At 40.9% G+C, this 15,680-nt stretch overlaps 1 protein-coding gene and 1 long non-coding RNA gene across 3 annotated transcripts; one reads left to right on the top strand and one right to left on the bottom strand.

Moving 5' to 3' along the window:
- Positions 1-1,063: 1,063 nt before the first annotated feature.
- LOC136280126 (uncharacterized) lies at positions 1,064-1,627 on the bottom strand. Its single transcript, XR_010717138.1, has 3 exons — positions 1,514-1,627; positions 1,290-1,395; positions 1,064-1,194 (listed from the first exon to the last, which is right to left on the bottom strand). It is a non-coding gene; the product is annotated as an uncharacterized lncRNA (long non-coding RNA).
- On the top strand, positions 1,480-15,061 carry LOC131792300 (uncharacterized). 2 transcript variants are annotated; one of them, XM_066164813.1, is made up of 3 exons: positions 1,480-1,645; positions 3,943-12,748; positions 13,537-15,061. In XM_066164813.1, the coding sequence occupies exon 2, from the start codon at positions 4,471-4,473 to the stop codon at positions 12,712-12,714; it is 8,244 nt and encodes a 2,747-aa protein (XP_066020910.1). In that variant the 5' UTR covers positions 1,480-1,645; positions 3,943-4,470; the 3' UTR covers positions 12,715-12,748; positions 13,537-15,061. The 2 variants fall into 2 exon arrangements, with proteins under 2 accessions (XP_066020910.1, XP_058965659.2); XM_059109676.2 differs by lacking the exon at positions 1,480-1,645 and having other exon boundaries at positions 3,542-12,748.
- Positions 15,062-15,680: the final 619 nt, after the last annotated feature.

Here is a 15,680-nt window from a genome sequence, read left to right as displayed (position 1 = left end):
TTTTTTTTATCAGTTACAAAATTTTCGATTTTCTCGTCACTCATGTTTTCTGATTCCCCGCAACTGAAATGACACAATGTACTTCATGGCTGGCGTGCAATTAGGAGGAAACGGGGAGTACATAAATTGAGTGCATAGCCGCAGTTGTTGGTATTTTATCTTACATTTCCCTCCCTTGCCTTCCTTTGCCTGGAGGTGAATTTAAGCAGACATAGAACAAAGTATTTCACGTTGAAAAAATTGATCAGAAAACAGGAAGGACAACAAGAAATATTTTACGAGGGGGCCCCAAGATAATATAGGAAAATTTTCAAGTTTTCACATTTTTAAGAGGGAACTTCAACCACATGAGTATGGCGTGTGATCCTTCCATGGTGCCAATCTCGGTTTTCAAGTGCCTATCAATTGCTAATATTGTAATCTGTGATCTTGTGAAAGGGATTAAGCATCACGACGGAGAGGGGAGGGGTAAGGGAGCAGATGTCCGGTTTCTCGACGCGCTAGGAATATACCATTGAGAAATTTCTCGATCGACTCTCCACAACATTCTTCCCGCTCTCACTCGCTTGGAGATCCTTTAGGTTCATTTCAAGAATATAACTTGTATTTTTTAATGCAAGAGCTCTTACGAAACCAAGAAGAGTGAGAAAAGAACGACTTTCAGTTATTTGCGTGTCGAATTTTTAACGAGTCCTTCAGTAGGTTCGGTCCTTCACGTCACATAACAATTATTTATTTTAGTTCGGGTGGTAAACATCGCTTTTTTTTTTTAATAATGAAATTGCAACATTTTTGGCATAAGAACAAAAATGTGGATCGTAAGTGCTTTCTTCTTTACATCTTTGAGTAATTTGCATCTTTATTACTGGGAGACAACAGATCACTGCACTTTCTCAGTAGGATCTCGTTGAGCCATTTGCAGAAAATAGGTTATTTTGGCATGATCATTTTTTATTCTTAATGTGTGTACTAAAGAAGAATTTTCACGATTTTTTCTGAACAACGAGCAATTTATTCATTATTTGGCCTTATTTAATTGAAAAAAAAAAAACTGCCTGTCTGTTTTGTCTCGTTTTTTTTTCAGTTCCGTCAGGAGCCCATTACTGGCTCCGGGTCCCGCATATAATTTATACCAAATGTTCGGAGAGCTTCTCGCCGTTCAGATTACAAACGTCAGTTGTCTATCAAATTCATCTATGAACGAATAAAAATGAAAATGAGAAATTTGTGAAAAGGACAGGAAGATATCGACAGAATAAGCATTGACTCATGGCAGAATTTTGCCATACCTTTCTTTATTCCAGTTTTATACGTTTTTCCCCCACCCCCTCAGTTTTTCTTCACCAGACATAGCCATTATGAGTATCGAACAATCATAGTAATGATTGATGGTTCCTGAAAGTATAAAAAGCTGTTATGGTGGTCACCATATGCTTTTCTCCCTTGAAAAGGAAGAGTTATGCAGCATTCTTCATAATCTATCACATGAACAAAAACCAAGAGAATAACTTACAATATAAACCACACTGTGTGGTTTAAACTCGTTTCGTCACCCGAATTTATTTGCCCCAAGGAGTTTTTGGTCCGATTCTCAGCAACACGCAACGTCGATTGTGGCGTACAAAAGACTGCTATCACTTTGCGGGTAGGTTTAATTAACACTACTTCAGAACTAAAATGTGGAAAGCGATTGTTTGTCAGATAAGCAAGAAATTGGCAGGAATTTTTCTGCCGGATGTGTTCAGTGGCAGATAAATTAGAGCAAAAATGCAAATTTTTAATGATTTACGAGGAGAACTTGCCAGGTGGGCTAATATCACAAAATTGGCTTCATCGCATTGAGATTCGCGTCACGGGTGATGGTATGGGAAGATTCCAAGTTGATTTTAGAGTTGTGAAATAATTTTCAGCTCTCTTCTCAGGAATTATAATAATAATTGATGTGAATATTATTGCGAAAGAGAAAGAAAGAAAGAAAGCCATTGAAAGTCAATAAAAAACCAGACAACTTCGAAAAGTAAATGCTTACTTCATTTATTAATCTCTATTTTCCTTCTTTAATAAGATTAAGAAAAGAAAAAGAAAAGATAAAAGAAATAACGCCACAAAGTGTACGAATTAATGACTAGGAAGTTTGGTAGACAGCAGTTTAGCTAAATACCCGGTCACTTAAATTCACAAATCCTGATAAAGTGAGTTTGTATTCACGTCACCTGTTTCAAAACCGATACTCCGATACTGATCCGGTCTGAAACTAAGCTTTAACTGATAGAACTGAAAACCGTCTTGTTATGACAATGAAAGAAACTTTTCACACTCGTAGTTTGTCCAACGAACAAGTAGCAAACCATGACAGATGCCAAACACTTTTCACGCCTGAGGTTCAAAAGAAAAATTTTTGTCATGCTCTGCAGGACGTTCTGAAGATCCTCGTGAATAACCGTGCAAAACTTTGCTGGGTATCCCCTACCCTCTCGAGGTTCTTCATCACTCTGTGTAAGGACTTGGGTACTTGTGTCTTGGGTACTTGTTCAAAGTCCAATTTCAAGGGAAAAAAATGCAATTTCGACTGCATAGATCCTAACATTTCTTTTATTAAAAGGAAATATATTAAAGCGAAACAGTACATTTTCTATGAGTTTTCTCAGTCGGCCATCGAAGTCATTCTGTCCCTACCAGGGATGCAGTATTAAAAACACAATCGAAACAAGTCTTGGCTTGTAAACTGTCTAGGTTTCGATTGTGATTACATAACTACTCGGACTCTGTAATCGACCCCCTAATATTTTTATCTTTCCTCAAGTTGTATTAAACCAAATCTCAGCTCTGAACGTGTCAAAAATCCCTGCTGTTACTGTGGTCATTCTCTATTCCAAATAGACAGATAGCTCCGGATTTTTGGGTTCCTGATCCACCAGATCTTCTGCTTTCTTTCGTCTGCCGCGCGATTGGCAAAATTTCTCTAATTTGCATTTGAAAAGTTGTCGGAACAAAGTAGGGTATTGTGTATAGATTCGGTTGTTTTACGATCATTAGTTATGTAAGCAGGTTCCAAAAAAACTTGTATTCACCATGGGATGTGTAATGACTGTATCGGTAGGGGTCTGGCTTTGATTATGTTTTAACAGGAGTTCCCGCGTTGTTTCTATATAGTAATGAACAATCTAATAAAATACGCAAAATTCTTCGTTATCTAAAGTCATCTTTGATAAATATTGAATTTCTACCGCCACAAAAGTTTTTCCAGACAAATGTATTACTTCTACGTGCGGTTGCGCTTGAAAATATTTTTTGTTTCGGTTGAATAAAATCGAATAACGACCATTATTTTTCTTAGGAAGACAATTTAGCTGTGTCTCATTTATTTTGTCTTTGACAATAGCTGCCATTTTCATAATAATTTTTTTTAACCATTATTTAGCCCAAAATTTGAAAAGTTCTTTGCAAATCAACCATACGAAATTGAAATTGTTCTACTTCATAGGATTTTTTCTCAAAGCTGGTTTGCTCCTGCGTGTGTTTGTATCCGGTTTGGTTTATGTGGCAAGACCTCCTAATCGCTCTTGAGTATTTGTCAACATTTGGCAATTTAAAACACGTCTGACGCAGTAATAAATTCACTTCGACTTTGCTCCAACCTTGAATAACTAATTACTGAAAGGCTAATTAATGATAGAGCTCGACAAAGCCGTTTTCTAGTTAAGAACTTTCCAATGCGCAGTGAAGGGGAACGTTCCTCGCCATCGCGTGCATTCTTGTCATCGAACTATTAATAAATTAAATTCCAGCAGTTGGAAATGGATACGACTCAGCATTACTATAAGCCAGATCTTCTTTATTTTCATGTGGACCTGTCTGTGCCGCCTAGGCGATTTTAATCGAAAACGGTAGTGTCTCTTACGAATGTTGCTATCACCAGCGTTTAAAATAATTTTTTTATAGAACTGATTACGTACTCACGCAAGTAGTACTATTGTTTCGTTCACGTGGCTTGGAACCTATCAAAAGGTTGTTTTACTCCAAGATAAACAAGACGGAAAACGCTTCGATAATACACTGTAATCCACTGTAGAGACGCCATTTTGAGGTGAAGTGATGGTGGTGTGATGCATTTTTCATGACTTGGCAGCAATAGGTCGTTGGAAACTTTCCGTTTAACGGGTGGCTATCTAAACTGAGGACAATGCATCAAATTTTACGATTCAATGATAAGCTGTAGTGCCATCGATTCTTATGCAAATCTACGGGTTGCTTTGCACGGTCCGCTCTCCTTGAACAGAGGCGATTGTTCGTGAGACGGGACCATCAAGAAGATTAAATTTCCTACGTTGCTGGTGCAAATGTAGCTCAAAAGAGCTTGGTCTCTACAGTGTTTGCATTCTCTACCCAACTGGGAAGGTTTTGTGCTATCGCCGTGGAAAGCGGAAAAATTATTGTGTTTCAAAAATCCGCCGATCGATACCCGACAACATGTGGATGATAGAGATTATTACGCTCAAGGAGGAATACACCCCTGAGGAAGTGGAAGATGGGGAAATATCAATCGTTTTTTGGTCATTCGCTTTTTTCTTTCTGCTCGTTGTAACCGTGTGGTTTTACATAACACAGATCGCTCCGATCCGAAAGTCCGCCGGTCGACAGGTCACCGAAGAAATCGATCGAGAAGAGGTGGTTGCGAAGAGAATTCTAGAACATTTGAGCGAAGATTTGCAGTTTAAGAGCGATATTTCTAAAGAATCTAGTACAAAAACTGTGGCTTCTGTCTCTAGAAAAAAAGAAGAAGCTTCAAGTGTTTACGAGTACGTAGACGACGAAATTCACATTCACTATTCAAGCTACGGCTGGGTTGATGACAATGACGGGTCGTCTGAAAGCTCGAGTTGCTTGGCAGCCGGGAGACGGCACTCGATGGAAAATATGGATCTTATTTTCCCCGGATTTTTACCAAGTATCGTCGAAGAGGAAGAAATGGATGGGGAAACTGATACAGAAAGTAGCGAGAAGTCTCAGGAAACTGATCTCGACAGCTTTCATCAAGACTTGCTCAATTTGTCAACTGCAAACACTGAAGGTCATGTTAATAAAAATGGCGGGTTCTCAGAAATATCAACAGACATGGAATGTGATTATTCTGAGACGGGAACGAAAATTACTACAGCCTTTGACAGACAGAAGCCAGAGATAAAAGATGGTATTCTGCCACTAAAACCAGCTGAGACCAACTCACTTTACTCAACTGAAACTGTTGACATCACAGCGAAAGTTTACACGGTTCCCGAGCCGATTAAAACAGAACTAAATGGCACGTCTTTGCTATCTCGCCAAAATGACAATGGTTCTCAAGTATTGGACACAGAAAATGGCAAAAGTATCCCTTTAATTGGCCCAGCACTTCATAGCGCCACGAAAGAAAGCTCGAAAACATCCAAATATGAAGAAGTTGCAAATTTCACTTCCGGTAATTTCGACGCGTGCTCGGGCAAAGGTAAGAAAGAAACACAACATGAAGATATTCCTAACCTGAACGGCGAGGTGATCGAAAGCACCACAGTGTTTACAATACCTAACTGTGATCTTACGCCAACGCTCGAACAAGATGCAAATGAGATCGAGGAACCCAAATTATGCGCACTTAGTGAGCACAGGGTTTCCTGTGCTACCGAGAATGGCGTCGAGGACGATTTCACGCGTGATATCCGCTCCAAACATTCGAAGAATGAATTTAATGCCCATGACAACATTGCAGAGGATCTGTACACGAGACTTAGTAAGGCTCCTACGGAAGACATCAGCGGATTAACAAGTATTACGATGAACATTAACAAAAGCGATCTCGGTGAATTTAAAATGAACGGTTTCGTAGACGAAATAGCGGAATCAAATAATCATACGACCCACTCGTGGACGTTTTTTTCAATGTCTGGCAGCGATGAAGCAAATACGCTAGAGGAGGGAGTTTCCAGTCACAAACAACAATCGGATGAAGTCGAAGTTCCCAAAATAATTATCGACTCTTATGACGATGGTTTACAAAGTGATAAGTTAATTCCTAATGAGGAATCAGTCGACATGAATGGAAATGAAACGGCTTCGCGGTATGCGGACTCGTTCGTTAGCGACACGTTTGAAACCGACATTGATATTGACGATGTTGACTTGATGGATAGCGACGAACTCGGAGAAGAAGGTGAATTTAGCATCTATTTTAAGAGACATGTTTCTGTGACAGACCTAGACAAGATAATCTTAGAAGAGGGACAAACCGAGGCAAATGAATTGTCCAGTGAAGTTGTATTAGAGACGGATCTCTCTGAGGAAGAGGCACACAATTCCGCGGAGGACGTTGTTGGTATTTCAACAACTGATACTGTCATGTCAGAAGATCAAGAGACAAATAGCTCTCATTGTGCAACTGAGACAACATCCTCCGAAGATGAATCAAATATGAATATTCAAAAATCAATTATCATCACTTCAACTCTAAGCGGTTGTTTAGACAAACAGCAAAGTATCGAGGACCTCGAAGAGGCTGAATTAAGCGATCCTCTACATAAGAATTACGCCGTGGAAACACTTATGGATGACATTTCATTTCAAAAGGATGGTGTTTATGGTGAATTAGTGTTGTCTAAACTGAACGAGAGCCATAGTGATCAACCCGAAGACATTCATTTTGACTCTTTTGGCGAGGATTGGTCAGTATTTGAGGAAGAATACAGACGAGTACGGAAACCTTTCCTATTTACGATCCCAGAAGACGAAGAGATCGGATTGGCAGAGGTAAGCCGGGGAAGAAAAAGCTATCCGTGGGTCCAGCCCGAAACAACCAATTACAGTTATGATAATGAGTCGAGTACTTCCAAGGAAACGTCGATGGAACTCAAGGCTCCCATTGCTACGGTGGATGCAAGTGATTCAGAATACGATCTCGATCTCGAGGAAGATTACAGCGGATCAGACACAGAGAAACCAAGCGAGGAAATTATCGCTGTCAGTGTTGCAAATAATGCAGAGACAAAACCAGGCGACCTTCTCACTCACGATGACGTGACAGAGAATGGCGTGACAGACAAAAGTGACGAGGAAAAAGAGTTTGAAGAGCCTGATTTATTGGCCGAAGTTTTCGCTAATAAAGACGTTATTGCAAATGGTGATTTGGATGATGTTTTGAATTTTGTAAACGGCGAAGAAATGAACTTTAAAGGACCTGTAACCGTCTCTGACAAAATAATTTATCCAAATGATGGCGTGACAGAGAACCGTGACATGGAAAGCGACTACATTACTGAAAATCGCGCCATAGAAAGCCTTACGGATACTGCCGGAGTTGAGGAGGCAACTTTAAAGAAGCTTGAAAAACCAGACATTGTCACTGTTTCTGGTGTGACAGCAACTAATGGAAATAATGTCGCGTTAGATAATACAAGATCTGTGAAAATTGTGAAGAAAATCAAGATAGTTGTCAGGAAAGAAGTGAAGGTCACAAAAGATGAAAAAGCTATGCTTTCAAGCCCTAAAAAGTTGATTGGAGACCCTGATAACCTAATGAATTGCAAGGATAAAAAGGAAGAAAAAGTGGATGCAGGTGATGAAACTTTTAAGAAAGATGTTAATAAGGCAGAAGTAATTCTGGAGGGTGGCGAAGCAGAGAAGCACTCTGTTTACAATTTCGCAACGACCCAGATTGGTCCAGTTAGCCATTTTATGCAGCCTTTGAACTTTGTGGAAGGACAGCACAACATCTCTCGAGTTAACGCTGAAAAAATGGAAACAACAGCTAAAAAAGAACTTTACACGCCGCCTAAACCTGAACTAAAGGTCATCGAGGAACCAATTTTGCCCTCGGAAGTCGTTACTCCAGATCAAGACGTCAGGCAACGTGTCACACAACTGGTCACGCGTCCACTTTCGATAAGTGAACAAACGAAGGTTGCACCTAAGGTTGAGCCTCAGTCTGTCGAACCGGTGATAGATGCACGTATTTCGACCGTGGAAGCCTCTCCCCCAAACCAAGACATCTCAGAGCAAGTCAAACAATACCTGACCCAGACTGAAGAAATCACAAGAAAAAGTACCCTTTTTGAGCAGTCTGTAAAGGCACCCACACAGAAAGATGAAAAGAAAGCCGAAGTAATTACTGTGCCTGAGCTAATCAAGGAAAATGCCTCTTCTGAGAAAGTTGCTGATATGAAGAGTAACACCAAGAAATATCCAGAGCTGTCACCCACACAGAAAGATCAAACGTACATCAAGCCTCATCTCGAGCTAAGAAGCGTGACCAAGACTATCGAGTCACGCACTTCATCAGTGGAAACCCTCTTCAAGCGTGATGTGGAGCAAACCTTGTCGCAAGTACCCAAACAGAAGGATGAGGCGAAAGTGAACGGGCTACCAGAAACCAAGAGTGACGCAGTAAATGCATCACCATCCGTGACACAAGACATTCCAAAAAATGACATCAAGGATAATTTGGCGAAACTTTCTTCAGATACGAACGGAGAAAAAGCTGTCCCTAAACCCGATTCAAGTAGCGATCCCAAAAGTATCAAAGCACGAGCATTACCAATTGAACGCGAAGTTACAAGGAGTAAAGGCACGCAAGAGTCCACTAAATTACCCGCATCGAATGATGAAAGGAGTGCCGACGTTAACTCCGAAGCTAAAGCGACGACCGAGTCACTAGAGACAAGAGCGTCGTCTGTGAAAGTCGATGTTGCAAAACGTGATATGACTTATCGCATCACCAGAGTACGTGAACCAAGTAAAGGGTCAAGCATCGACGCTTCAACGACACTAGATAGGGCGCCTGAGAGTGTTAAGGAGACCGCGGCCCTTGCGCCTGCCGGAGCGGATGCTCCAAAACGGGAAGTCAAACAATCTTTGGAGAGAAAGCCCTCAAAAGACGAACAAAAAGAAATCCGTGGCGAAAAGGAGCCGAAAATTATGCCCAAGAAACTAAAGGACAGTGAATCTCCTTTGGATAAAAAGCAGGATTTCGACAAACCAACCTCCATTAATGGCGATAAGAAAAAAGAATCCTTGGCAAATGAAATTAAGACTGATATAAAGAATGAAGTAGAAACAAAGCCAAGCAGAGCAAATGTGGGATTAAAAATGTTTATATCGGGCAAGACCACTAAAGAAGTTCAAAACGCTTCACCGGATAAAGACACAAAGCCAGCTATTTTAGAGGAAGAAACTCCTACAGTGCCCGTGGAATCGCCTGTCGTTACAATAAGCGTTCAAGGTAAGAACACCACAGCGGAGAGAGAAAGCCGAAGGGTCCGGTCTCCAAGGACATCACCTACTAAATCTTTGGAGAAGAAGTCTCAAAAGACGTACCTCTCATCGCGTAACATACGACTAAGTAAGAGCCATGAGGATCTTAGGTTTGTTGAAAAAGCACCCGAAATACGGAAGGATAGCATCAAAGAGGAAGACCTCAATGAAGAGGTACCTGATGCTCAGACGCCTTCCAGTAGTTTAGGCTCACCAGCAAACAGTGTCTTCGAGGATGATGCAATCGAGTCGACGGAGTCTCCATCTGTTCACACTGCTAAAATTACCGTGCAAGAGGTCTTAGGCGACAAACAGAGGATTCTCATTTTAAATGTCAAGAAGAAAGTGCATGGAAAAGCAAGATGGAAATCTCTTAATGACCTAGATTCCCTCAACAAGGCTTTGACGCCCCTCAGGCAAAGTAACGACTTACGGAATTCAATGACAAGCCTTCAAGAGGAAGAGGAAAAGGTTGAGGAGGAGGATGGTCCGAAAGTAGTACCTGTCGTGAAAGTCAAAAGTCGCCACGGTCGACTTTCACTTCCAGAAATGGGCGAAAGGAGATCTGAGCAAAAAGTGATTTCACCTCGCAGATCACCCATTCTTAAAGTGACAGCTGTGCAAGACAACGAATCCGTCCCAGAAAATGACACGCCGACCAAGATTAAAGCTAGAGTTATGCCAGTATTGTGCGAGGCTGATGCAGAGAATGGAGAGACCACTGCAGAAGTTATAGAAAAGGAACCCGTAAAGCAGAATGTTAAAACGCGCGTGACCAAGATATCACCAAGCGATCCTGAAACTAGTCTTGGAAATGCGTTTAAAACGGAGGGAAATGATAAAGAGGATAAAATGCAAGGGAAAATACTTCGCGTTTCAAGAGTACCACCAGTGGTTGAAGCTATTCCGCGACTAGAGCGCGAAACAGTTACAGAAATTTCAGAGCCAGCAACCAAGGGGAATAGGATTAAAGTTCACGTGGCGCGAGTAACCCCTGTAGAAGATTCCCGACCAGAGTATGATGACACGATTGTTCGGCCGCATTTATCAACGACAACAGAAGCAGAGCCTATTGCAGAAGTCACTCGCCGTCAGGGTCGCGAGTCTGGATATGGAAGCTTAGAAATAAGAGATAATGATACTGGAGGGATGATTCTGTCCAGCGTTCTTGGCAGTGATCGGACTAAGGCTATTCCTGCTCAGGAAGAACCCAAGGAACGCAGCTTGAGCAGTCTTAGTAGCTTGGAAGATGAATTTTATGGAGAACCTCTGGGGGAAAGTCGCATCATGGTCACGGATCTAGACGCTTTGTTGGCTCAGAAGGCTGTTCTACAGACAGAGGGAACATCTCCGCCGCGAAGTCCAGACAAACAGGAGGTCGCCGAGAGGGTTCAAGTGAGAGCCCACATGGGTCCGGTTCCAAAGAAGGTCATTCGCATCAACAGCTATGAAGAAGGAGATGGTGTAGTGATACGCCAGGTCATTGCCGACGACCCGGTTGTCTTGGAACCTGTTATTTTCGCGGAGGCAGCTGATAAGGAAGAATCCGCTGTGATAACGGCTTTCCCGGTGAATGATGGTTATGGAGACGATGAGTTGGATGAGGTGTTTCTAGAGGAGTACCCCCCAGGTATTGACGTTAAGAGCGTCGCTAATTCATCTCATTCCTATAGCAGCGATGCAGACTCTGAAACATCATCTGTGAGTAGCTTACCGCTGAAACAACGACATCGGCACACAAGATCGTCGCTCGAAGCCGGAAACATCGGAGTTCGAAATCGCTCTGATTCAAGTGGCTCATCCAAAACAGCGACGCCAGTTGCCGAGCTGGAGAATGACAAGAGACCAACTTCCTCAGGTTCGACCACACCCGAACTGAAAACGAATGACATTTCGCAGAATGAATCATTCTCGTACAGAACACCCGAACACTCTCGTCCCGCAGTTATCGACGAACCAAGCGAGTTTACGTCCGCTTTTGTTAAGATTTCACGAACGACGGAGATTCGTCGTCCTCGTGCAAGGTCCGAACATTCTCGTCACAAGTCCGACGAAGAGCCTGGCCCGGAAAGTAAACAACAAGGGCTTGGCTTGCAAAGAAAAGGCCTGGGAGCAAGTTTCCAAGACGTGCAGTTACCAGGCCTCGATATAGACAAAGAGAGGTTTAAAGAAGCCGCTGATAGCCGAAAATCGATGCCTGATTTGTCAAGGAAAGGAAACAAGATCAACGAGTCGCCTTTTTTGCGTGGATTGAGCGCCCACACACGGAAGTGGCTCAGTCAAAACGTGTGGATGGACGACAGCGGACACCAAGATGAAGAAGATATGATGACCTCAGATTTGTTCCTATACCCTTCAAATCGCTTTCAGCCCGGAGCTAACATTGACGCCAGTTTCTTGTCATTAGCTGATGATAGAGAAAGAGACTTTCCTGATGACATATCAGTGAATTCATCAACTTTATCGACGCGCCCTGGGAGCCCAATGTCAGAGTTCTCATTCGCTGGGGATACGCCCCACATGGGGTTACGTAGGGGCTCAATGACTGTCATCAAGTGTTCTAATCCTCGATGTGGGCGAGAGGAGGCTTTATTTTCTGGCGAGAAAACCACTTACACTTCATGTCCAGCTTGCTTTACTTACTATTGCAATAGAATGTGCAGGCGCATTCACTGGTCCGAACACAAGAAAGTTTGTTTCTTCGGTCGAATCAACAGCTACATTCGCTCCTTCATTTATATATGTCACAAGAAAGAAGCTTTGAAATTCCAGCTCTCTAAAGCGGCTAGAGAAGGGTTCAAGAGGAAAGGGCGTGGCTGCGTCCTGGTGACTTTTGCATCTGCGCAGTCTGCGCGAAAATTTATGACGACTGGTTGCACGTTCTTCCCAAGTCCTCCGACGTATTCATCATTAACGGACCTTCAAGCCGAAGGTGTTGTTAGCAAGCACCGAGTCGCTTTAACCCAACACATCAAAGACTACGATCCTGAGGAAGAATTTGTCCTCAATCTCGCCATAATTGCAGGCAAGATGGACAACCTTCCAGAAAGTCCCGTCCCACGAAGAAAAGTAAATACAGTTCTTCAAGTTGTCAAGGTTCCCTTGAGCAATAAGCTCAAAGAGGAAACTGCACCCTCTCCTCCGAGCGAACCAAAGACTGAAACGAAGTTCTTCTATCTCCCGAAGTGCTCGCGGCATGAATTTGTAAACGAGAATGAAGCTCGCCGGCACTATTGCAGGAACATTTCGAAGAACTTGAAACAGTACGGAATCAGGTTGAAAAATGATTATCCTGATATATATAATAAACTTTGCCTCTACGTGGATCAGAACATTCGCTTTACTGAACCACTTACTGTGTACGGAAATCAAGGAAAGAAGATTGTTATGTGCAAGATCATGCCTGAAGCTGGAGATGATGTGGCGAAGGACTGAAAAGGGTTGTCTCTTGAAACACAAACATTCGAAGGTAATGACATGTTGTGTATGCTCTATGTGATTTTAAGGTAAATTTTAGCTTATTATCTCTGCAATTAGAGCGGAGCATGATTGAGTATCGTAAATCATAACCTGAATAATCACAACAGCAAATCAGAACCACGAAAACATATTGCAAGAGCCAGTGAGAGCTGAAGGAAACAAAAACCAGCAACCTGAACTGCGCAAGACAATTTTTAATTGAATTTCGAAAGTAATCCTGAATTGCTTTGGTTTTGCTTCTTTTCGCTCTGTGATTGGTCCAGAAAACTCGCGTCAACCTCTCAACCAATCAGATGCAAAACTAAAAACCAATCATGACTTGGTCATCCGCGTTTTCCCGCGCTTCAGGCAGTTTGCTAGTTTTGCTTTGAGTTCTCTTGGTGATATTGTCCTTGCTATGATTGGTTGTTGTGATTTCTTTGGTTTTTGTTTTAACGACACTCAATCGAAAACTGCACGAAAATGCCAGTGACCAAGTCCTGATTGGTTTGGTTTTGTACGGTGAAGGTTTATAGAATGGTCGTATGTTTTTTACACCAATAACTTTATAAAAAAGTCAGTACAGTCCATGATTAATGTCCAAAATCAATTTAGAACTGTTCCGAGAGGAGCAGAGATAACCTTCAAATTTAATGGAATTTAACCTTTTTCCTCAGATAAAATGACTAATGAAATTGTTACCATCTTACATTGTTTGTGGTATATACAAACTGTTCGACAGTCCTGATTAGTGTACTCTGATTTGCTGTTTTTAACTTCGTTTTGTTGTCATTAAAGGTAAATGCCTTGTGAGGAATTGGATAAAGAATTCTTGAAGAAGCTTCCCTCTTCAGATTGAAGCACACTGAAATCCACATAGCTGGTTCTAACGATTGTATCTGAAGTACGGCTAGTATTCAATGATACAGATGACATCGCTTACTAAAGCCAATATGTGAACATTACAACACCGCTGGGAATAGTGTCCGCAACAGTACGTCCTAAACTAAGTCAACATTTAAATTGTCTTAACATCCGCTGCAGGATTGATCAGTGTACACAGTATATTCAATTATTTTAATTTTTTTTAATTACATACTTCATTGTATCAGTTTTAATAACTAAATTTTTTCACTAGCTATTTTCCCCCAAACGTTTGAGAAGAGAAATATTTGGAGTGTATCACTTTCTTAGTATTTTACGGTAGTAAATTTTTCTCCCATTAAGACAAACTTTTCAACTAGTTTTAAATAATGTATTTTCATGAAACTTTTCGTGTGATTATATGTCGCTTATTGGCATTTTTATGATATTTGGAGCAGTGTGTTATTGCAATTATCGTTCGGGTTTTTTTGATTGTTTTATGTACCTATGACGGTCGCAGTCTAAATTTTACTATAGTTATTAAGTTAGGGTGGCTGAGCATTTTGAAAGATTTCGTTTGATTGTGTCTGGTACATTTTTGTAATTTTTATTTCTTTATTACCTTGTTCAGACCTCCAGGGGATTTCAGCATGATCAATTTAAGTACAAAATAAACTTAGAAATTAACTTATAACTTACTTGTATAAATCTACAGAGAAAATAAGACTTTTTTTTAATTTCAGCATTGTAATAAATCAGATCATCAGATTTAACGTCATATCAATCGAACGTTCTACTTAATGTTTCTCATGTTGACTAGGGTATCTTGCTGGAGGAGCAGAATATTAACGTATCTCTAAATAATTCTATCATTCGTAACTGATGGTGTACAATTTGGCTGGGCAGATATGAAAATTTTTAATGAATCAATGTATTGTATGCTTATTTATGTGTGTAACTGAGTGAGTTAAGTTCATGAAAACCTCACGTTAACTTAAGGAAGAATCTCAGCTCTTTTGTTAGAGTCAGTCCTGTTCTGGCACATATTTTCTGTCACGCAACTCTGAAGGAGATCTCTCTCTCCAACGAGTGTTGTGTGGTAGAGGGTTCAGAAATAGACCATCTTCCAGAGCTTTTATAGTTCGACTTTAAGATAATCTGATTAGTTACTCAATATGTCAAACTAGAAACTTACATCTTATCAGAGTACAATTGTAAATTGTGCCACCATTTTTCCGCCCGTCAAATTGTACACAGTGCATGAAAGGAAGCCAACACTGTTGTAGTATGATATACGCATATAGTTCCGCTTAAATATTATATTTCTGTTAAAAAAGAGAGAACTTTAGAAAATTTCCTTTATAGGGTCTGAGGTCCTGCAAGGACAGGCAGATTATTGTACGATATCCTTGTGTTTTGCTTGGTGAATTAAATAGAATTTGGTAGATATGTATCTTGACAGTCAGAGTTATATGTTCTATGTTACTGGTATCGAAACAACATTTAAATCAACAGCGCAAATGAAATGATTTCAGTTACTTGAATTTCGCATTGCACGCAAAAGAGACGCATACCAATATCTCCTAAATTTGTTCACTGTGATATGTAGAATTTGGCTATTTGATAATTGGAAGAGATCCTTCTTTATGACTTCCGGCGGAAGTGACCAAGGCTACCACACAGGGAGGTAAATTCTGAGTTAATCTTGTTAATGGAGTTTAACCTGAAACACCCTGCAATTTGTTTGATCTACTTTTAATTAAGCTTTGTTTGATGACGCGCGTAGTGTTTATTGTGTTTTTAAGTTAGCGCCAAACTACGATTTTTCTTTTTTGAAATACTCATCTTACGACTATTTTCCTGATAGAATGACGGCAAACCCTTATCAGAATTGCAAATGTAATCTTCTTGGAGAGAACTTGTCTGAGATATGCTTAAAGTAACTTCAGCGTCCATTTGTTTAAGTTGCGTTTTTTAAGTTTAATGAGTTCGTAATCCGTCTCAGCTAGACAGGAAAGGTCAGGCAAAGTCAGGGGGCCTCAACACTCAGTGATTAAACTTATTACTACAATTTGTTC

The sequence above is a fragment of the Pocillopora verrucosa genome, chromosome 4, assembly GCF_036669915.1.
Source record: "Pocillopora verrucosa isolate sample1 chromosome 4, ASM3666991v2, whole genome shotgun sequence".
Lineage (NCBI taxonomy): Eukaryota > Metazoa > Cnidaria > Anthozoa > Scleractinia > Pocilloporidae > Pocillopora > Pocillopora verrucosa.
Note: the sequence above shows the minus strand (reverse complement) of the source record. Positions and strands in the feature narration are given on the sequence as shown.

Bases quoted from the DNA above. Each gene is read 5' to 3' on its own strand.
- LOC131792300 (XM_066164813.1), top strand. From the start codon at position 4,471: ATGTGGATGATAGAGATTATTACGCTCAAGGAGGAATACACCCCTGAG.